The following is a 23,555-nucleotide window of genomic DNA, read 5'->3' as shown; positions in this document are numbered from 1 at the left end:
TATTCCTACTGTTAAACACTGGAAAATAACCTGGTATATACCATTATGAGAATAGAAAACATAGAATCGAAGCATAATGTTACAATATTGGCCATATCCTACACACCCTATTGTAAAACAAATATTCTAAAATACTAAAAAACTATATACTATTATTAAAAAGGCTGCTCTGGCTACCAAGTTGCCTATGACTAAGGGCTCTTAATGCAAAGTAGCCCCACCTTGTAGGCTACTTCCTTATTTATACAGTAGGTCATACGGAGTCTTAACAATCTTTGATACAGATAGGCCGGATAGGCCTTGTGTCTTGAAGGTTTCAAGCAGTCTCCTCAAAGATTGTTAAGGCTCTCCTCAAATGCCCTTTCATTTCAGAGATCTTAAAACAGTGCAGAGCAACTTTACACAGTTCTTTGTATGTCTTAAGCCATTTACTAAAAGTGTTCGTGGCTCCTCTCCCTTTGGCTTTCTGAATCAACAGTAATAATAATCACATTATGGTGAATATGTTTTCAGTAATATTTAATATTTTTAAGGATTTTTGATATTTCAGTTTACTTTGGCAGAATGTGACAAATACATTAGGGCTATATGCTAATTTTACAGTTAAAATGTGTGTGCATATCTACACCTTCCCAGTAGTCATAATACTACAAAGATCTGAAGGGCTGTAGTCATAGACAGTAAAGGCTGTAGTAGACGGGCTCTGGCTGTAGCCTATCTCTTACCAATTCTTCTTTCTTTGTGGTGGATGTGGAAATAGCGAAATAGCAGTTCCGGGTGAGCCAGTTGACCTTGGTTAGTGGGATCGTCATGGCGGCCCTAGTCAGACTTGGTTCTATCTGTCATAGAGGAGTAAATCGTAAGTATTGCTTATGTTTAACATCAGTTCTGTCTATCGGATGAAAATGGTTAGTAATCATATTACTGAAACTGCTACACAAAAGATTATTCGTATGCGGCACATAACTGGTCTAACGTTAGCTTGTGTCTGAAGTCAAGTTCATAACGTTACCGAAGATGTTTGTAGGATACCGGTTTTCCAATTGCATCAGTTAGCGGAAAGCTACATTGATGGTGGTGTGGTATTTCTATTAGGTTAGTTTGTCCCCAACCATGAACAGGCGAAATAATATGTAGGATAGACTTGAACGTCGTCTATCTTACGCTAGCTTGCTGCCTATGAACCTTAGTCAACGTTAGCTGCTACCCATCATGTTTGTCTGTAGCCACAGTGACATCACTTGTGCATGTGCTTGGGAAGTTGTTGTGCTAGCTAACGTCGGCTAGTGAGCTGGATTAGGCAAGTTTTAATACGGGTCTGTTTATTGGACTGGCTACGCTAACGTGAATTCCAAAGTGTGTAAAGTTATTTGTTAAGGCAACGTTAGCTGACGAAAAACGAATGTTATCCGTGGTATCGATAGCTAACGTTAACATTAACCTTGAGGTAAGGTTAGCTTGTCTTAGCGTAGTGTACCCAGATCCCTTGAAAGTTCCTCTGAAGTGACCGACTAGGGTTAGCTTGGTATACATCCGTGCGATGTCAACTGACCTACAACCTGAAAACTATTTCTGTAGTTATTTTTGTGTCAGAAACAAGATCCTACCTAACCTGGTTTGTAGTGACCAGTCAGCCCGCATTCACTCTCTGCATTTAACGTTAACGTAGCCCGCAAGAAGTCTTGTGATATAGCCATCGTCTGAGCTAGGGTTGCCACCTGTCCAGGATTTTCCTGATTGTCCAGGATTTTCATGGTTGTCCAGGATTTTCATGGTCTGTCCAGGAAAATAAAAATAAAAATCCTGGACACTGAATGTCCCGGATTTTTGTACATGATGCGCAAAATGTGTATTTCAGTTTAATTGAAGCGTGCCTACGTCCATAAACGTATGCACAGCCTTATTGGCTCTACAAAAATGACGTAGCATAACATGGGTGGTGGTGGTGGTGGTGGGGGCACGCACCGTGGAGGTTCATTAGAAATGGAAAGGTGGAGACGGAGAGTGTGTGGGACAAGGAGAGACAGAGAAAGGAAAGTTTATTCCACATAAGCAAAAAAGCAGAACCTAATTATGTATTCCCCCTTTTTTCTCAATACTGCCCCCAGGTGTCCACAACTAAAAACTGTTGAAAATATAACAAAATAATAAAGGTCTGCTATTAAATAAAGAAATTAACTAAACAAATAACTAGAAATTGTCATTCTTACTAATTTTAGCTATACAATTGTCGCTTAGAATGACGGTTTTTATCTTGGGTTAGATGTGCGAAAGGCGCCGTTGCTTACAAACAAAAAGGTCGATTGGATGGTCAAAATGTCCAGGATTTTTGTCAGACACAGGTGGCAACCCTAGTCTGAGCTGTGTAACGTTAGTGTATTAAGTTGAGCTAACGTTGACATTAACATTAATAGTCTATTAACGTTACTGACCACAGCACTTCCATGCAATTCTCTGATTTTGCCAAACATCAACCTTTTTTTTTTATTTAGGTGAACAGGTTCGAAATACAGCTGAATGGGTCACCGTGGTACGCTATCCAAGTTGGTTGGTTGCAGGTCACTGGCCAGAGTGTTTGAGTTGCGAGAGCCGCTGCAGAGATTTCTTACAGAAAAAAAGTCACCGTTAGCTGCATATTTTAGTGATGAGGGCTGGGTGTCAAAACTCGCTTACCTGTGTGACATATTCGGGTTGCTTAATGACCTCAACCTGTCACTGCAGGGGAGAATGACGACTGGAGAATTCCGGTGTGATATTGACCTAAAGTGTATTGAAACATGATACCGAGTGTGAACGTATGTCTCATAGCCCATCTCGGCTTGTCCCCTGCACTCCAAAATCTGGCGCTAGTTAGCCGATGCTACCAACAGCTTTTTCAATAGTGGTGCTTCGGCATCGGGCTAGCCATGCAAATAAATCACTGTTTTACACCCATTTACGAGGCTCAATGTATCTCCACACTTCATTGGTAGACTTCCGAGGGCCCTGACATTTAAAACGAGACATTGAGAACTTTGAAAAAGCACTGGTAGTTTACTTACAAGACGATTTATACAGACAGTATCTTCACAAAGTTTAGCGTTTGCAGCCATCTTGAATTTAGTCACGATAAGTCGAGCAACGAGTAAGAATGAACAGGTATGATAAGGGATCAGATTCCAAAAATAATTCAGTGGAAATGCATGGATTCCAGTTGCTGCTACTGGAAGAAACTGGAATCCATGCATTTCCACTGAATTATTTTTGGCAAGCCGAGATGGGCTATGAGACATACGTTCACACTCGGTATCATGTTTCAATACACTTTAGGTCAATATCACACCGGAATTCTCCTTTAAACTGGCAGATAAAGTCGCTGCATTTAAAGCCAAGCTTGATTTGTGGGTACGACGAGTGGATCGGGGTGTATTTGATATGTTCCAAACAGTAGTGGGGGTTTTGGGAGAGACTGAGGCAGGACCCTTTCTCTCGCAGCTGGTGCGCGATCACCTTGTTGCGCTTTCAAATGAGTTTGAGCGTTACTTCCCATCCTCCAAAGATCCACGGCAAACCAACGAGTGGGTCCGCAACCCATTTGTCAATATCCCGAATAGTCCTAACTTGTCAGCGCAGGAGGAAGAGTAGTTGATCGAAATTGCAAATGACGGTGGTCTTTGTAGAGTGTGTAGGCTATGAGGGAACCTCTCTGGCGGGTTTTTGGATGAAAACCAAAGCAGAATATCCCGAGATAGCCGTAAAGGCGCTGAAAACGTTGCTACCATTTCCCACCACGTATCTATGCGAGGCCGGGTTTTCGGCAATGACTGCAACTAAGGGCCCGTCCACACGGAGATGCTTTTTAGGTTAAACGCAGAGGTTTTGCTTCGTCTTGGCCAAGCGTCCAAACAAATCCTGTAAACGCACTGCCCGAAACCGCACTTTTCTGAAACCTGGTCCCAGAGTGGAGAAATCTGAAACCGTAGCCCGTTTGAATTCGTTTAGACAGCGAAACCGCACATCCTGCTTGCGTATCGATGATGTCATCGCCACATCTCAGCTGCCCTGGACTTGCACTTACAGTATTGCCTAACAATACTAGTTTTCATACATGACATTACCTACGATTACACTCCGTAAGATAAATATCACAACTGGTGCTGCGCATCGCCGATAGCTTAGGACTGAACACTGTTTTTTCCCGGTGTTTTTTAATGCATTCTAGCTACTGTTATTATTGTTATCCTAAGTTATTAGGAAAGTGCGGTGTAAGTTTAGGCTACATTAATTTGTGCGTAGTGCCAGTGTCATTCATTTATTTTACATGTCTTACAACATATATACATGCATTCAGTCGAGTGAAATCAGATATAAGCATACAAAGACGCTTAGAACTCACGTTAAGCCGATGGTAGCACACTGAATGCAAATGCGCGATTTGATGCAGGCAAACGTATTGACTGTTACTAACGACGGTTTTATAGCAATATTATAAATGTGGCGACAGAATAGCCTAGAACTTGGGTAAGCCTTGCGTTTAGTAGCCTAATTGCGGTGATAGCCAAAACTAATGTGAATCACGGACTATCCTACAACCAAAGAAAGTAAAGGTGATTAGTAGGCCTACCTGCGTTAGCCAAATAAAGGACGGGACTGCACCCTTCACAAACCGTAAAATAAAGTTTATTAGTTTTACAGTTGACTACAGTTGACAGTTCACCATCAGTCCACACAAACAATTCTGGTTTCCTTACACTAGCCATTTCGTCATAGCCTATTCTGTCTGTTTGTAAAGCACAAACTTTGGTCAATTTCTGTAAAGAAACAGTGCCACCTATAGGCTTGGGGTATGAAGTAACGTGTTGAGTCGTGTTGATATGGATCCGTTTGGACGCAAATATTCTTGATGCGGTTTCAGGGAAGACGGAGGAAAAAAAGATCGGTTTCGTATGTGTGGACTAGCCCTAAGGCCAAATTGCGCAATCGACTGGACATTTCAAACACACTGAGGGTGTCACTGTCTTCCATCACCCCCAGATGGAACCTTCTTGTTGCAGGGAAACAAGCACAGGGCTCCCACTGATTATATTCATAATGCACGTTTAGTTCCCATATTTTGTTAAGCATGTGCTCACATGATAAATGTAGCTTCAAGTTGTTCAATTTTCATAGTTCATATTGTTCAATTTTCACTTCTTCAAGTTCACGTTTTTCACATTTTTTAAGAGTTCGTTACCTTCACTGTTCATACATAACTGGAGCTAGTTCTTTTCAAGTAATGCATGCACAACACGGAAAATGGAACCCCCGAACCCCCCCCCCCCCCCATTGTAGATCACCATTTTCATGTTTTTGCTTGCAGCTCTCCTCCTTCGTAGTGTTCTCGGCGCACGACCACTGGCCGGACAACAGAAGGATGCAGAGCCACCTCATCTTTTGACGGCACTGATACATACATCAACTCCAAGTTATGGTTAGTAGAAGTCTCTGGTATAAAGCAAGTACTACTTGCAGAGATGGGAAGTAACAAAGTACAAATACTTAAAGGAATTATCCGGAGTAAAATGCACTTTAGATCGATTTACGGATGATTGGGAGTACATACGTTGAGTTGACATACACCCCCAAAGCTGTGAAAACCACTGTCCTAGATGATCAGATTGCTCTTAGTAATAGCACTTTGTTTGTTTGCGTTAATGCTGCTAACCAATAACATGTTTTTAAAAAAAAAATGTAAATGTTTTTGCTAACCAATACAACCGGGTCTAGGTTTAATGACCTTTTTTGCGTTTTTGCTAACCAATACAGCTTGGTCTACTTTTAATGACTTTTTGCATTTTTGCTAATACAGCTGGGTCTGCTTCGAAAGCTGCGTCTCTGCACTGGACAGCAGAGCGGATTCTGAGTGTGGCGCTGCTGGGCATGGGCCCCCTGGCTTACTTCTACCCCGGTCCCATCGTCGACTACCCTCTGGCTGCAGCACTAGCCCTTCATGGACACTGGTATGACCATAAGTGACATGACTGAATTATTTTTCCATAAAACCTTTCAACTGCATAAACAAACATGTGCAAGTCATCTCTGGTGGCACAGAAAACAATGTTGAGCATAACTTGGGGAAATAAATATTTAAATAAATAAACAAACAAACAAAAAAATATTTTAAAGTCAACATTTTGTAGAGCATTACGCTGTCTGATTCATTTTAATTTGATCTGTGTTGGTTTTGAGGGTTTCAACCGGAGACCCTCTAGGAACAGATTGAAAGGGTCTATACAAAGAAAATATGTGGATAAATGGCAAGCACCTGTTTATATTTATGCACAGCCCATTGAGTTGCTCCAAAGGCCCATTTGTGCTTAAAGTAATTTGATGAAAAAAAGCCTGCCATATAACTAGTCACTTACTGAACTTGTAGATAGTGCAGCTTAGTTAGAATGTCTTTTTCTTTTATCTCCCTTTAAATGGAATTCCCATTATGTCTTGTTACATTAACAGTTCTCCAAGCTCTATATAGTCTGTCATCAAACCCACAGGAACCTGCTTAATTGAAATGTCAACCCTAAGCAGAAGTGACTGTTCTAGTCCCCAAATCCCTGTCATGGGGCCAGCTAATTCGCTCTTAGCAGAGCCTGCATTATTAAATACTCATCAAAGCTTCTCTGGACAATCAGCCTGCTCTGAAGGGACAGACCCATCTAATCCATATGCTGTTTAATGTTTGCTAACTCCTAGGTTCTCCAATTAAAGAGTTTGATAAAGTTGGGATTGTGAATAACCTGCAGTGAATATACGTAGCCTACTTGGCAAATCATGAAAAACAGGGCTTGTATTGGTAGTTTAATCAAAATGTATTTTCTTTTTTCTTCCTAGGGGACTGGGCCAAGTATTAACAGACTACGTTCACGGAGACGCTAAGATCAAGATGGCAAATGCAACTTTATTCATGGTGTCCTCGATTACATTTGCTGGTCTCTGCTACTTCAACTACAACGATGTGGGCATCTGCAAAGCAATCGCCCTCCTGTGGAGTAAATAAATGGACTTGAGACTGTATATATTTGAGGAACATTTGGGCACGTGGACTTTTGTGATCTTGTTCCAGCTGAATGTGTGCTTTATGGGATATGTAAATTATATAAATATATAATTTCTCACAAAGTGATTAATGATTATTCATAAGTATTTTTAATTGTACGTCATGGTGAGTATTTCTGCTCACACAAGTTCAGTGAAAATCTAGTCCACACTCTATTACTATGAAGGCAAGATGAATCTTCCTTTTATTGCTTTGTCTGCCAAGGGAGGAATCCTATTAATCCTTTCAATTTAAAGGAAGACGTTTAATTCAGCTTGGTGTCCACAAGAATTGAAACCCCATATTTTTCCCACTAGTATGTCTTTGTTTCACACGTGTTTACCATGGAAACGGCATGTATACCTAATGGTAACTTCAGCAACAGTGGTCTATGATTACTTATTGATATCTTTACAGTTTGTCAAGTCAGTCTACGTCTTGAATGTTTGACTTATTTATTATCGTGAAGAGTATCGATGTTCTTCTCTAGTCTCCAAACAAGACGGATGCTAGTGTCAGCACTTGGTTGGCAGATACAGCAATATTGTCACTGCAAGTCCTGTTTTTTTTGTTAATAAGGGAATATTCTACTGAAGTTGGCCTGCCTGTATGCATCAGAGGTCCGTTCTAACAAATGTCTTTTTGTTAGTTTCCTTGTCTCTGGATAGAACAACTGTTTGTATAGGATGTCATAAGAGGAAGCGTCTCACCCCCTAAATCTTCAACTCAGGCCCATGTCATTGTTGTGCTGGCAGAAATCAGTTCAAAATATGTTGTAATATTTCTGATTGATACTAGGTCTTCATACAGCTTACCCATGAGCAACTGTTAAACTCCAGGATAATTGAGTCCAGCTGTGTTTCTTGTATGGAAGCAGTTGAATTCAGCAGTGCCATTAATCAAATCAATTGTATCTACGCACAAACTAGCTTTGGCTAATAGTAAGACACACCGTGCAGCTTAAAAATTGTGTTGGTCTTACGTATTTTTTGCTTTCCTCAATAAATAGCCATGTCTTTCATGCCAAATTCTTGGATGGGCTGTAGTTCTTTCTTGCTGAATTACAGCATCATTGCACAAACCTTTCAAGCAAAACTGTATGTAGTTTAAGTACTCTAATATGATATCTGTGCACCGATTTTCATGACAATAAAAAGCACTTCACCAAAATGGTCACCCGGGGCTGATCTTCTAGTGGACACAGACTTATTGTGCATCTACAGCCAGGAGTTTTTGGTGTTGTTTTAGATGTGGTTTCCACAAAGACCTCACATAAACTGTCATCACTTATTCTGGGGAAGTCCTTAAATCAAGGCTATACATGTTTTTAAACTAAACTCAGGACTTTTCAGGCTAATGCACGCAATCCCAGCTCCTCAGCCGTTCCAGTATCTTGCTAGAGACTTTCTAACGAAGAGAGCACTCAAAAAATCCTCTATAGAAATGCATGGGGTTAGATTGTAACGCCAATAGAATTTCCCCTTGGGGATCAATAAAGTATCTATCTATCTATATCAATATGACAGTTGTCTACACATATCCCACCCCTACTGCGGCAAAATGTCGACATGTGAGTACATTGAGCCAATCATGTGGTGTGTTGTGAAGACATTGTGCCAATTATGTGTTGTGATCTCGCAGCTGGAGCAAGGTTGGTGTTGTGAAGCCTTGTGCACGCGCATTTCTGCCGAAATAGATGCCCGATAAGCCCAAAAAGCGTTGTAATATGGCTGCCAAGTGGAGGGACTTGCCCGGACTTGATCTTGCCCTAGTGTTTCCTTGCCTGTTTGTGACCCTTGAAAAGCTTTTTAACCCCCAAAGGCCTAGTGGACCTACATGTCCATGTAGAAATTATTTTTGCTTCCATGTCAAGTCCCCCATGTGATATATTTTTATGCTCACTCAATCACAAATGTTAGTCAGATTTTTACCGCACTACTTTAACAACCCAACATAGTTACCAGGTCAGGATGGCCATTGACTGTAGTCTGGCTCTTGCCCAGCGTCCGTCCAGTGAGACTTTCTTACTCGTAGCAGCTTTGGTTTCAGGTTTAATCTGTCTTGCAACCCCTGCCTTGTAAATAAGGCCCTTACTGCATTTTGTAACTGTATGCATGAGCAGGAATTCATAAATCATACATCTGACTTGTGGAACATAGCTTAATGTGGGTGCCATTAACCTTTTCACTTATCTTTTTACACTGACCAATACCATTATTTTGAGCTCTTGGAACATTGGGGACACCAAACACAGTTAACCGTATGATGATGGAGGTCAGTATCACTGGGCAAGCTCCCATATAGTTGCACCAAGTTATTCTAAGAATGCCCTGTGGAACAGAACTGTGTTGCTCGATAAGTGTTGCTGATGGAGTAGGCCCAGACCTGGCTTCATTAGTAGGCTATTCAGTAATGTAAGTGATGCATTATTACATGATTGAAACCAGACCAGTTCCTAAATTCACCATTCAAGATTTACTATATGGGACTCAAGTCTTGTATTTTGTTGTCTTCTCCACACACCTCTACACTGTCGATTATAGTCTACAGCCTACAGGAAAGATGTGCTTTTACTTTGATAACAAAGCGGAAAGACTTTTATTATGGCACATTTGAATGTGAACATACTTGGTGACGTGGTTAGAGTTCGAGTTTGTGTCAGATGCTGCTACAATGTAACGTTAACAAGCGTTCATTGATTGAGAGCTTACTGAAACGCAACGATGATCTGCATTTTACTAGTTGCTGGGCATGACACGGTTTTACAGGCACAGTTGAAGGTATGTAGCTATAAGCCAATGCTGTGGTTAACAACATAAACCATCTGCACAGCACTTGTGCACACACTATTTGCAACATGCTTTCATGTCTCCTTAAATCAACTGTAGAGTTGTTTAAAATCCGTAACTGTTGCGTAAGGAAATAAAGTGAGTTGCGTCCTGTGATTGTGCACATGCACCGAGATGTCAGTCTGACTGACACGAGATCACAATTCACTTCATCAAGTCTGTGTGAAAGACTGCGAATTACATTTACAATTGACCAGATCCAGGAAGTTTCGAATTAATTCCAGAGCTCAGTCAGTCACGAGGGGAAACTGCAATAGTTGTTGAAGTGGGATTACGGTCGTTTAATCCTCTATGATGTAGCTGAGGTTCTGAGAAATTAGCTAAGGCAATGCTGGACTTCATAGTGGTACCCACACTACAGAAGCAGTGCTTGCCAGCTTCAAGCTTGACAATCAGTGATTAATTACTCTCGACCACCACCAACCCTTTTAACTAAATAAAATAGCCCACTGATTTAAAACACTGACGCATAATAGTTTTGAATAGGCCTATGTTATAATCATAAAGTGTCACTGTTTTGACAGAATGATGACACAGGTTTGTATGGTCACCTGACCGGAGTTCCCAAGGCCCTGCTCCCTGGGGTGGGAGGAAAGAAGATCCTGGACTTTTGGTGGGAAACCGTAAACACGTGAGTTGGAATTTTCTACATCTTCAGCAAATAAATAGAGTTGTCATTCTTGTTTTGGAGTAGCCTACTGGTCATAGGTCACGTGTCACACTGTGCTACAGTGTGAGAAGTGATTCAAAAGTCATTCAGAGCAAGAGCTAAGTGTCTCAGTGGAGCACTGAGAGCAGAAACAGCATGGTACACAAGGTCTTACAATGATCACCCTGTATTTGTGTCATGCAAAGACATAAGGCCCCTGGTTATAATCTTGTGAATGTTTTGCAACATTTTTTCCACTATAGTGCCTCTGAGTCAGACTTTGCCCTGTATGCGCTGCTCTACGCCAACCTACGTCACCCTTTACCCAGATTTAAGCTGATAGATAGTTGACAGAGTGCAGAAAGGTATTGGCTACACATAGAGATACTAATTCTGAGCACATTTATGTACAACTGGTACGAGTGTGGTGAAGTTTCCAGGTGGAAATGTTGGAAGGAACATGGGGGAACAAGGTGCTGGAGATGTAGTGAGGTCATGAAAGCATACCGGACTTACCCTGACACACACACGCACGCCGGTGGGATGAGTATGTTGCAAGCTAAATATCTGGGTTCCCCCAATGAGAGAGAGAGTCTTCCAAAATACGGACACAGTATACGAATACAAGCACACAGCATGTTGAATGACCCCTTTGATAATAAACCTAATACATACACACCTTTGTGGAAGCCTGATGCTCATAACCTCATGGCATGGCCTGTGTTCATGACTGTGCAAATTTGTGTTACTTGAGAGATAAGACACAAACGCTTTAATATGACCTCTGTGAAGTGACAGAAATACTGTTCTCAAAGGCCCAGTATGTGAGAAGTTTATTTTAAAGGGAATTTTGGACACATGTGAATGTGCACAGAATATGACCAAAAGCTGCAGGAGGAGGACCGTTGTGATATTTAATGTAGTTTATGGGTCTTTTGTCTTGTTCTTTTATTATATTATTACAATAATGTATTGCTATTTGAATAAGCTTCTGTTTTAAATATTATTGTTTCTTTACAGGAGACAGTTGTTCACTGAAGTGTATCTGGTCACAAATGCGGACAAGTGAGAATTGACAATAATCTATTTCAATTATCTATTTAAATTCATTAATGTTTTGGAAGTTAGAATTGCAATTTGAAACAAAAAGGGCTTTCTTTATTTAGGTATAAACATTATGAGCGCTGGGCGACCGCTAATGATTTTCCAGTGGAGAACTTGGTAAATGACGGGAGCACCACGTTAGAAGATCGTCTTGGTGCCGTGGCTGACCTTGAGTTAGCCATTCGAAGCCGTGGACTTAAAGATGACATAATGGTGGTCAGTTGCAGTTGAAAGACTGAAATTATGCTGAGATACTCCTTTAGAATAGCTTGCTAAACATAGTGCTTCAAACAGTTATAAAAGACCCCCTATCCATTCCAATCCATTTTAAGTTGTTTTTTTATTTATACAAGTTTTTAACGAATGATGTAAATGCATATTAAGTATGTGTGGTTTTTTTTTTTTTTTTTTTTAAGATTGCTGGAGACATGCTCTGTGCTGACCAGAACTTTGATATAGCACAAGTGGTCCGGTTCTATAGATCAAAGGTAGGGGGGGATTCCTTTTCTACTGAAACATGAAACATTGAAGTGGGCTTTACAACATAGTTGTCTCTCTTCTTGGTAGCCAGGAGACCTGGTAATATACTATGAGCTGGAAGAGAGCGAGAAGAGCGACTCCCGTGGCATCGTGCAGGTGTGCCCAGACACGCACAGGTGAGAAGGGACAAATTACGTTGCAAACAATGATCACTATTTCCAGTTTAGTTGTGGGTGAAAGCAAATCTTGGTGTATTAATTGACAGTGATCTACATTTCAACAGCCACATGAAATCAGCTTTTTACCATCTCAAAAAGATTGCCGAACTTAGAGGGCTGATGTCAAAAGATGATTAGAAAAATCATTCATACATTTATCTCCAGCAGGGTTGATTAATGCAATAGACTTTTCACAGGCCTTCCTAAAAAGACTATCAAACGGCTTCAGGTGATACAAAATGCAGCAGCTAGGGTTCTCACAAAAACTAAAAGAACTGACCACATTACTCCAATTCTTAAGTCCCTGCACTGGCTTCCAGTAAGTCACAGAATTGACTTTAAAGCACTACTGCTTGTTTATAAATCACTAAATGGAGCAGGACCTAAATACCTCTCAGACATGCTTCAGCAGTACACACCCTCCAGACCTCTCAGGTCTCAGGAGAAAAACCTGTTAGTTAAACCTGCTGTTAGAACTAAACATGGTGAAGCAGCTTTTAGCTGCTATGCGGCTCAGCTCTGGAACCAACTTTCGGATGACATTAAAAAGGCCCCAACTGTAGCCAGTTTTAAATGTAGACTTAAGACCAAACTGTTCTCATATGCTTTCTGCTAACTGCACTGAGTTATAAATTCTGAATCTTTTTTGTGTCTTGTGTCTTTTATTTTGTCTTTTTAATCATTCTCTATTTTTAAATGATTTTACCTTGTGCGTTTTATGATTTTTAAAAAATTACTATTACTATTATCTTTACCTTTTAAACTATTCTTTCACTATTGCCCTTTTATGCTTGTATTTGTTATTGCTGTTTGCTTTTGTTTATGTAAAGCACATTGAATGACCTCTGTGTATGAAATGAGCTATATAAATAAACTTAACTTGACTTGACTTGAAAGCATGTCGCTCTCTCTGTATCTGCCAGGATCACTTGCTTCCTGGAGAAGCCACCTGAGGGCCAGACATCGTCTCGGTTGGCCAGCGTAGTATTCTACTGCCTACAGAAGGAGACGCTCCCCTACCTGTCAGAGTTCCTCTCCAAAACCCAGGAGATCAGTGCCCGCACCATGGGGAAGTTTTGGGTGAGTCTAAATATGCATACATATATCTACAGTTGTGCTCATAAGTTTACATACCCTGTACATACACATGCTAAAGTTGACTAAAAAGAGAAATAAAAAAAATCTTCTTTTGGAAATTGATCTTAATGCCTTAATTAAAAAATGAGGAAAAATCCAACCTTTAAGGACACCAATTTTCTTTGTGAATGAATAATGAATCATAGATAAATACATGTTCTTTCTTAAAATACAGGAAATGTTCTTCCTTAAAACAAAATAAAATACATACCCCAATGTTAAATTCCCATTGAGGCAGGCAGATTTTTATTTTTAAAGGCCAGTTACAGTATTTCATGGATCCAGGATACTATGCATTCTGATAAAGTTCCCTTAGCCTTTGGAATTAAAATAGCCCCACATCATCACATACCCTTCACCATACCTAGAGATTGGCATGGGGTACTTTCCATAAGATCATCTCTCAATGCAAATCAAACCAGCTATTAGGCTAACTGAAATAAAACCCTGCCAATCTCTAGGTAAACATATGTAAAAACCTATAAAAGTCAACACATATTGCTCACAGTTGGGTAAATAGTGGCAAATTAGAACAGATTCACTCTTTATCCTATGGCACTCCAACACTTTTGATACCAGTTGTGGTTTGATTGCCATCTCCTATGTATGCTTAGCCTAAACCACTGCACTGATCCAATACTGCATCTGATGTGCTTTCACTACAGGAGTGGTTCATCAACATCCAGGAGATGCCTGTGTTCGGCATGAAGCTTCCCACCGGGTTTCAGCTTATTGGCCAAGTGGTGTGTAGCTGATTAGGGTCACCAATCACATCATTGATCACTCATTAGGGTCACCAATCACATCATTAATCACATGTACACATAGCATTGTCAAAACACAATGCTTATATTTCAACACGTTACAGGGGCTGTCAGAATATGCCAAATGGTTGGCCCACTATTCTGCCAAGCAACGAGAGCCTCCTGTCAAGCCCATTACATGCCGTTCATTTGCCAGGTAACTAGTGCTACTCTCAATTTCCTCTTGAAATGGAAAATGGTGGAATGTCAAAGTGCTGTAATCTTAGTCAATATTTTGTAATTTTCCAAAGCTTTTGTGATAAGACAGTAGCAGAAGATACAGTAGCTGTACATTTACATCAACATGAAGAGAAGATTATAGCACATTTACATACCAAAATGATAGCACATTTACAAGCCAAATGATTCACTCTATGACCATACTGATGGAGTGTGTTGCCCAATCACAGAGTTGGACTTATGGGGAACCCTTCAGATGGCTTTCACGGCAAAACAATTGCTATGTCCATCTCTAACTTCTGGGCCGAGGTCACACTTCTGGAAAACCAGACTCTGGTAATGTGAACATCCAGTCTTCTACTTGTCTTGTTAATACTCATGACAGATTTCCCTTACTGCACTGCAGTATCTGCTACAGTATATACTGTTGTTTTCTGTATGAACCGTAGGTCCTTCTTCCTCATCCACTCAATGACCCCACAGAATTTGGCAGTCTGCAGGACCTCTACCACATCAGCAGAAAAGAAGGGTTAGCACACTAACCACTTATTACTAATTATTACTATGTGTGTGTTTTTTTTCTTTCAATGGATAAATGCTGGTACATCTGTCTTTAGTTACCACATAAATAACTTCACCTCTTTTCATTCTTTAATGATTTTTCTGCTGAATTGTCAAGAGTAAATGGCATGCTTTCTTAACTGCAATAAGACAGTGAACTACTGCACTGATGCTGGTGCAGAATGTCCCTGGTTGCATGCAGGACAGTGCAGTGGTTTGCATCAAGCTCTGGACAGTGCCTAACGGGTTTCCCTGCTGCTCTCTAGGTACCTGGGGGGTCTACGCCTACTACAGGCTACCTGCAAGAAATTCTATCAATTCTGCTCCAAACAAGGGTAAGAAATGTTATGACTTTTATTATTTATTCTCAGGAATAAATTACTGACACAACTCCTTGGTCTATCAGAGAGACTCCGTCCTGGTTTCAGCCATGGGCTCTACAAAGCACTTAAAGACAAAGTCTATGGTGCTGTACAGTAGAAGTCCCTGCTTTTTGACATTAATTAAATCAAATAAAGTTGTAGGTCATTCAACATTCTTGTCAGTAAAGGGTATGCCTTGACATGCACCATTCTTTTTCAGAATTGCTTTGCGAAAGCAGAATTTTACTCTCAAGTATGACACCAACATCCCACGGCAGGTGGTGAGTACTGTGTTTTTTTCAGATGGTTGGACACTGTTTATGCTGCAGATGCGTTATGCTTGGACACTCTTCATGCTGCAGATGCGTTATGGTTGGACACTGTTTATGCTGCAGATGCGTTATGCTTGGACATTCTTTATGCTTCAGATGCGTTATGGTTGGACACTCTTTATGCTGCAGATGCGTTATGCTTGGACACTGTTTATGCTGCAGATGTGTTATGATTGGACACTGTTTATGCTGTAGATGCGTTATGAAAAGGCTGCTTGTCCTTGATGAATATTCAGGAGTATTGTGTCCCTTTTTGACCCTTGTCATCTGGTTTCTGTTCTCTTATGTAGGGACTGGCTGGAAGCAGGTAAGTGCTCTGAACTGTCATTTCTCATTTTGTCAAGGAGGCCACTTACTGACTTAGGCCTGGGCTACACTGGGCCCGCTAGTGAAGCACTCTGTTTGCAGAGCGTAGAAATGGTTTTAGAAGACTGGCCTAACTTTTTCAAATGTAACATTATCGTCTATGGTGTAACCGCTTCCATTGATTACAGTGGAGGCTAAATGTTGCTGCAGATGCTCCGCGAACATAAAGCTTCAGTTATCTGCCCAGTGTAGCCTCCCTGTTGCTTACTTACGTACTTACTATGGCGTGGTTACTATGGTTACCAGCTATTCTAATTGGGGATGCTCATCAGTGATGGCTAAGACAGTTACATGGAGGAGGATGACTGATTGAGACAGACCAGGATTATTGTTGCTAAGGTCACCTTAAGGCTTTGGCCATCATCACCCCATCAAGGTTTTTAATGCTTTGCTTTTAAGTTGTCTTTGCTGTAACAACATCAGTCACTGTCCTTTTGGGTAATTATCCCTTCGGTACTAAAACTGTTCTAGTGTCTAGGTATTAACATGGCAGCTTCATATAGAGATATGTGTAAGAGTTACCAGCAGGTTTGGCATACATGTAAACATACATGTATGTACAATTATAACTTTGACAAGCATACCTGCTCATGGCATTGGCAATAGCAGGGGATGACTGCTGTGTTTGAAGTAAGAAATGCAAGTGTAAGATCATGTTGTTTACTTCCTCTTTCCTTGTGTGTGACAATCATATTTTCATCTTCACATTGAAAGTGCTATTGTGTCTGCAACCCTGAAATGCCTGATGAAATTCTACAACATTACAGATAATGTAAGTGTCCAGTCTTGGAAATGATGTTGGGCAATTTAGTCTGCTGCTGTTGCATTATATTTACAGCCACTGGGTGGCACTTTAGACTAGAAGTTTTCTTTGTCAAAACATTTTGTTGTCTTAACTGAGCGACTGCGTTCTAATATTCATATTATTAACTGTGAAGACCATGCTATAAGGCCTTTTGATAATAATAATATCTATATTAAATTAATGCACATAGCAATTATGCATTAATTAATCACAAATTAGGCATTAATTAATCACATAACTATTGAATACATCATCTTGTTTTCTTCTTCTCTTGTCAGGACCTCCCCAAACCAGTGAGGGCCAACTTCATCTTAAATGTTGAGACCGATGAACTCTTCATCACCGCTGGGCTCCAGGACAGGGTGGTTCAGGTGACCTATGGAGTTTATATTTTATGTAAAATAACAGGTCAAAGTAAAGAATTGTGCCAGTTTGAGAGAGAATATAGTAAGTATTTACTTTTAATTGTGTCAGTTCACTCTAAAAGGTGATTATACTCAGGGCAACATTTTTAGCAATGATGCTTGAGCAGTGTTATGTTGGCCCGTTCCCATTGGTATTGGACAACATACTCTTATCTGGAGAAATGTGATGATCAGTTGGGAAACTGTCATGACCGTTCAATTATTACATGGATCCAAAAAGTCTAAAAGTTCTGCTCTAAATGTTTCCCTGTGTACTATCATCGCCTTATGTAATTGACATATGTAAGTCACTTTGGATAAATGAAATTGATGTAAATGTGTTTGGTCACAGGTCTATGAAGGACTGGTATACATGGATTTCAGTAAGCAGCTGATGGATGCAAAGGGACATGGTACGATTTTATGAATGCTGTTTAACTCTAGCATGTCTGCACTGTACACATTCTACTAGCTGTAAACTACATCTAAATGGTGGAATGGTCCTTTATGGTGTGAGTCTCACTGTGTGTTTCTGATGCATAGGAGAGTACATTGGCATGAACATGGACAGTCTTCCACCTTTCTGGTTGGCCTATTTGGGGGATCCCAGTGATTCAGGCCGAATACACAGCAATGTTAGACAGCGATGGCTTAATGGTACATTTCAGGCAGAGTTAAATACTTCAAATCAGAGGTTTCTTTAACCCACACCTGTGTTACTGATATTTTTTTCCGATAGGAGAGACTGAAGTTATTAAAGCCATGAAGTCTTTTGCTGAGCTAACTGACCAAGCAAGGTTTGTGCTGACTACCCTGGCTGTACACTGTGCATTTCTGTGTTGTCCCTAACGTCATCATATCATTCTTCAATGTCAGTCAGATAGCAGGCTTCTAGCAGGCGTTTATGAAAGGCATGTCTGTTAGCAGCTAGTGCACTTGTTTTAGATGGAAAAGCCACATACTACATACTTTGTTATTCTCAATTCTATTTGTATTTCTCTATTTCTATTCTATTTCTCTATTTGTATCTACATTTCTCTAGATGATAAGACATTCTATCATTTATCGATTGCTCATTCAGGTTGGCCATACAAAGTAAGGACTGGGCAATGCTTGCTCAGTTAATGGACAAGAACCTGGAGCTACGAAGGTAGGACCTCTGCATTTGTTTGCACACATGGTAAAGCCTGGATGAACCCAGATGAATCTGTGAGCACATTTTAATTTGGTTAGCAGTGTCTGGCAACGCCCCCATTCAAGACCATTCCCCGATCACCAAAAATCCAGGAACCAATCACAACTGCTTATCTGGCATGGGCTGGGCTTTTCTATGATGACGGACAGGAGTATGTTAGTAGTGCGTTGAACACTATGACTGCTGTTAGCGGGGGGTGCAGGCCCAAGCTCTTTGTTGTCTAGAGTATTGTTACTTAACTAAAAGCCTCCTGCAACTTGCACCACAACAGAAAGCATGGAAGTCCCCTATTTGATAACTTTACACGCTAACCCTACATGCTAGCCCAACACGATAGCCCTACGTGAAGTGCACAAACTTGGAAGTAGGTCCTCCTAACTGATGTGTGCTTGTCTGCATGTCAGTTTGGCAGGAGCTTCAAGGAGCGGTGTAGTAAGACATTTCTAGCCTTAAAGACAGAAGTGTATGAGTAAACAGAAATCGGGTTGATGAGAGATGTTTAGCATCAGTGGCATTCTTCCTCAAGGTGATTGGGCCTAAGAGTGCATGTTTGTTAAGATAGAAGGGGCCCTGAGTTGGAGCGGCCATCTCCTACTAGGGAGGTTGGTGCCTTCATGTATGTTAGGTCAGCCTTTGGGTTAATATCACGGATGTCAGTTGTTAGGGGTTACATCCTTGTATACAATGTTGGGCAAAAACGGGTGATGTGCTCATCTTGATTCCTGACATACCATACTTGGATATTGCTAAAGATTTGCCAAAGTCCTATAAGAAGTGTGCCTTTTCTTTGTAACCTCAGACTGCGTCTGTTAGCAACACGACATGGGTCTCTGGTGCCGTGAAAAACTCTCTGAGATTTCTGACTTGACTACTGACTGGCTGAGACTTTGTTCAACTGATTGCTAAAAACCTAGACCGATAGCGGTCAACATACCTGCGGCGTGACTGCTTGCCCTGTGCTCCGTCTATAATTCTATCTGGCCAGCCCAAGCGTTGATGTTCATATAGTTAAAATTTTAGTTTAATGGTGGTCATTCCAAAACAAAGAATGAATCCAAATGGCAGCAGCATGGGGAGACAACAGGCCTCAGCTACCACTAAACCTTCCAAAACTAATTGCCCCCCACGAAGGTGAGGACAGGTCCTATTTAACCAATTAGCCACAGGTAGGGGCATCACTGGATCCCTGTCTGTAAGTCAGTGCTATCCCTACCATGTGACCCTAACCTATCCTAACACTGCACTGATATAATCAATGTTAAACAACATAAACACATATTTTCTTTTGAATTGAGTAAATATCTGCATTTAAAACCTTCCGTTAGTAAATATTTTTGTGCTCATGAGAGTTTAATTAAGTTTAATTTCACTTTTGGTTACACCACTTGTAAATCGAAAGTGATCAAAGCCAGACCATTCTCAATTTCAGTCGAGATGAGAATTGATCGGGTGTCAGCCGGCCTACACAAGGTGGCCTCGAAGCAGAAGCCACAACCATGGCCACATTTGTTGCAACCCTTTCAATAAAAAAGAGCAATGCTCAATTTTTCTCTGAAATAATTTGAAACAGACATAAGTAAATGGCAGTCATCATTCTTTATGGCATGTTTAATGCAAATCAGACTTTGCCTCTGATGTTTCATTCAACAGAATATTGTACATGATGTACACAATGTTGCCTAACTACAGAATGGCCTCTTTAAACTCCATTCAAACAGGCTGAAATACAAGATAGAATATGTCTCTGTGTTACTGATTAAGGTGAAACGGTTAGTTTGAAATACTGCTGTAATCCAATAAATCATCATATTTTCATCATCGCCATTTTAGGATATACATATAAAAGACATGGAGCCAAGAAGGTTTGCTTTTAATTTCATAATCTTTCCTGAAGAAATTAAGCATTCTTTCAATGAACTGTAACGGGAGCCACAAATTTGCCCACAACTGTGCTTCCCATGCCATAGGATTTAATGGTGCTATAGTTTTCTGTGTATCAAATGTAGTTCCCTCAGGCTCATTATTTTTATCACATGGTGGCACATCATACACAAATTACCCATGTGCAATTATGTGTCAGACATGTGTGACAAATTACCCATTTTTACTGTATACTGTAAAAAAAAAACACAATCAGAAACCGATATTACAGCGTAATTAATGCGTTCATCTTTACTTTACATATAATTGGGTCTGATTGAGTTCATAAATCCTGTATATTTTTCAACAGGTCCATATACACAGATGACTGTTTGGGACCTGGGAATCTGAAGATGATTCAGATAGCAAGACAGGTATGTGAACTACATTTATTGTTGCCTTTTTTTATTAATCCTCTGACAACTCTTATATGATCATCGTCAACTGTATATAACATCAGAGTGTCTATTTACAGAAGTGAAGAATTCTGAAAGGTTTCGGCACTAATATATGTTCAAATTAAGTTTTAGATTGAAAATATGTGTTTTATTTTCATAATCTTCGTTCAGTGAACACATACAACCGTCAGTTTGTTAGTTAACAGAAATTTCTTGAGTATGACGATCAGGCCTATTATCTATAGATTTACCTTCAAACACCCATCTAGTTCTTGAATTTCCCCTGGGGATCAATAAAGTATCTACTGTATCTATCTATCTATCTATCTAGTTGTAGAAGCAGATAGTGCAGTGGTCACAGACACGGCTTAGTACGTGGGAGACCGGGGTTTGTATCCCGCATGATGCGTTTTGGCAGAGTGAGTGTGCATGTGCACCAACGTCTCTGGAGAGAAGGTGCGCAATTTGAACAAGAAATCGGTGCTCAAACCGATTTCACATTGCTATATACACCAGGGTACAAATAGCATCCACTTCTAACTATACATTGATGCAAACAGCATACCTTATTCAGAGTGTCTATTACACAGCTGAGCTGTTCACACCCTGTGACGTAACAACAAAAACATGTTGCTCGTTTTTTTTATTTTTTAATTACATTGTGTGATCAATATACCAGAGTAAATGCACAGGGGTGCAAATAGCATACACTGATATTTGTACCAGACGGGGTATTAATAGAACACATTGCTGTGTGCACCGGGGTACGAATAGCATACATTGATATTTGTACCAGATGGGGGTACGAATAGAATTCACTTCTAATTGCACCAGGGTACGAATAGCATACACTGCTAATTGTTCCAGGGGTGCAAATAGCCTTACCCATATAACATACATACTATACTGTAATTAAGGGATAACGGCCGCCGAGGTGAATAACGGGACACCTATGAAGTAGATCTGGTAAAAAAACTTTGATCGCCGTTCCATATCAATGCTTATGAATGGTAACTATAACAACCATAGTAGGACGACGGTTGAGCCTAAAGGCTTCGTAACAATGGAATCAACTGTGAACAAGTTGACTGTCCACGCTATCGCTGTTATGGACCCTTTCAAGAGAGTTCCATTATCAGCATCATAGTTGGCCCCACAAGACTTCCTTTTTAACATTCCATATGTTATCTTAATGCAGAGGAAGTAGATTGGGGCCCAAATAGAATGTTCAGGCATTGTTTTTGTTTTTATTGTTGAAAGGGTCTGTAGGGCCAACGAAAGTTGTACAACAAGCTGAACTAGTGGGCTTCTTTTTAAATGGAACGGGTGATAAATGTAAATAGTGGACTACAGGACCTCCGATGGAAATTTCCTAGATCAATTAACATGTGTGAATGTGTGATACGAATATCGTAAAACAATGAAAAAACGCGCTCAACACCTGAGAATTATACACTGGGTGTCGGATCCTTACATGTTACATGTAAATAACTGAATATAAAGAGAAAGAAATGCATTCACAGTTCCTTTAAAAAAAAAAAAACTAATTGCCCCACGGACATTTCAAGCAAAAAACTCTTCCTCAGCGTGTCAATGGCGATTACACCATTGATACGCTGAAAAAGAGCTTTCTGCTTGAAACGTCCATGGGGCGATTCAAAGTTTTTCTTTTTTAAAGGAACTGTGAATGTGGTTCTTTTTCTTTATATTCATATATACGAATATGAAATAGAGTTATCAACATATGACAAGATGTCCTAATATTCATGAAAAGCATAGTGTAACATAGTGCCACTGAAGAACTTGTCTTTGGAGCTTTTACCAAAAATGGCCTGCTTTCTTCAATGGCCTTCCCTTATTCATGAGCATGTGTCATTCTTCATACTGGTCTGCTCTGCAGTTTGGTTCGTCTGTGAAGTTTCCTGGCAGTGGAGGGGCTGTGATCGGTCTGTGTTTGGATCCAGATCAGATGGTATTAACGTGCTCGTTTTAAAAGACCCCTAATTCATTTGCCTTTATTAGGCTCTCGGGTGCTTAACCCAGTGTGTTTCTGTTTCAGGTGGAGATGAAGAAGGCCTTTCAGGAGGCTGGTTGTGTTTTCTGTAACATAATACCTTATGATCCCTCTCGTCCTTAGAGTACGAGTCATGGTCTTAAATCTGTGAGTAATTAGCAACAAAGATATGAGATATGAACACATATGCTAATACCGGTAGCACATTTTCAACAAAATGCGGACTAATTTTATAAGGAAAGTAAGCATTGTTTGTAGCAGATTTGGCAACAGTCCAATACCATATTTCCGACAAGTAGTCCTCAGAAGCAGTATGTGCTGGAGTGCTATTTCTTATATACAGTTTGATGAATGTTTCATATTTTCCTTTTTATATATGATATGTTTATACATTGAATGTACTGTAACATTGAGTGGGTGGGCAGGGACACAAAACGTGTATATAAAACATGTTTCCTTTATTACATATGATTACATCTGTACTGTATAACTGTAACTGTAATTGCAATTCATATTGACACACATAATTCCAACGAAAGCAGGTGCACCAAATTGCAATTCCAGATGGTGATACCCTCTGTCCCCTTTTTGTCCAAAGGGACATAAAATAATAACAATAAACATTATCAATAATAATTTACAGTTTAAAGTAGTCAGATAGTAGGGGGCGCTGTGGCATTTCCAATCCCACCCCATCTCTCTCTCCCATTGGGTAATTTCCCGC

General features: G+C 40.2%; 2 protein-coding genes across 2 annotated transcripts; both read left to right on the top strand.

The window, feature by feature from the left end:
- Positions 1-731: 731 nt before the first annotated feature.
- Positions 732-8,082, top strand: sdhdb (succinate dehydrogenase complex, subunit D, integral membrane protein b). Its single transcript, XM_042068483.1, has 4 exons — positions 732-859; positions 5,339-5,449; positions 5,828-5,978; positions 6,850-8,082. The coding sequence occupies exons 1-4, from the start codon at positions 811-813 to the stop codon at positions 7,013-7,015; spliced, it is 477 nt and encodes a 158-aa protein (XP_041924417.1). The 5' UTR covers positions 732-810; the 3' UTR covers positions 7,016-8,082.
- A 1,404-nt stretch (positions 8,083-9,486) lies between these two features.
- LOC121688613 (glucuronokinase with putative uridyl pyrophosphorylase) lies at positions 9,487-23,297 on the top strand. The gene is made up of 23 exons (XM_042068317.1): positions 9,487-9,834; positions 10,428-10,534; positions 11,573-11,617; positions 11,719-11,872; positions 12,073-12,144; positions 12,224-12,312; positions 13,278-13,434; positions 14,157-14,234; positions 14,360-14,451; positions 14,705-14,810; positions 14,924-15,003; positions 15,302-15,370; positions 15,618-15,678; positions 16,020-16,036; positions 16,810-16,867; positions 17,179-17,271; positions 17,657-17,717; positions 17,848-17,961; positions 18,044-18,101; positions 18,386-18,454; positions 20,730-20,793; positions 22,718-22,789; positions 22,877-23,297. The coding sequence occupies exons 1-23, from the start codon at positions 9,778-9,780 to the stop codon at positions 22,952-22,954; spliced, it is 1,851 nt and encodes a 616-aa protein (XP_041924251.1). The 5' UTR covers positions 9,487-9,777; the 3' UTR covers positions 22,955-23,297.
- Positions 23,298-23,555: the final 258 nt, after the last annotated feature.

This window comes from Alosa sapidissima, chromosome 17 (assembly GCF_018492685.1).
Source record: "Alosa sapidissima isolate fAloSap1 chromosome 17, fAloSap1.pri, whole genome shotgun sequence".
In the NCBI taxonomy this organism is placed as follows: domain Eukaryota; kingdom Metazoa; phylum Chordata; class Actinopteri; order Clupeiformes; family Clupeidae; genus Alosa; species Alosa sapidissima.
Note: the sequence above shows the minus strand (reverse complement) of the source record. Positions and strands in the feature narration are given on the sequence as shown.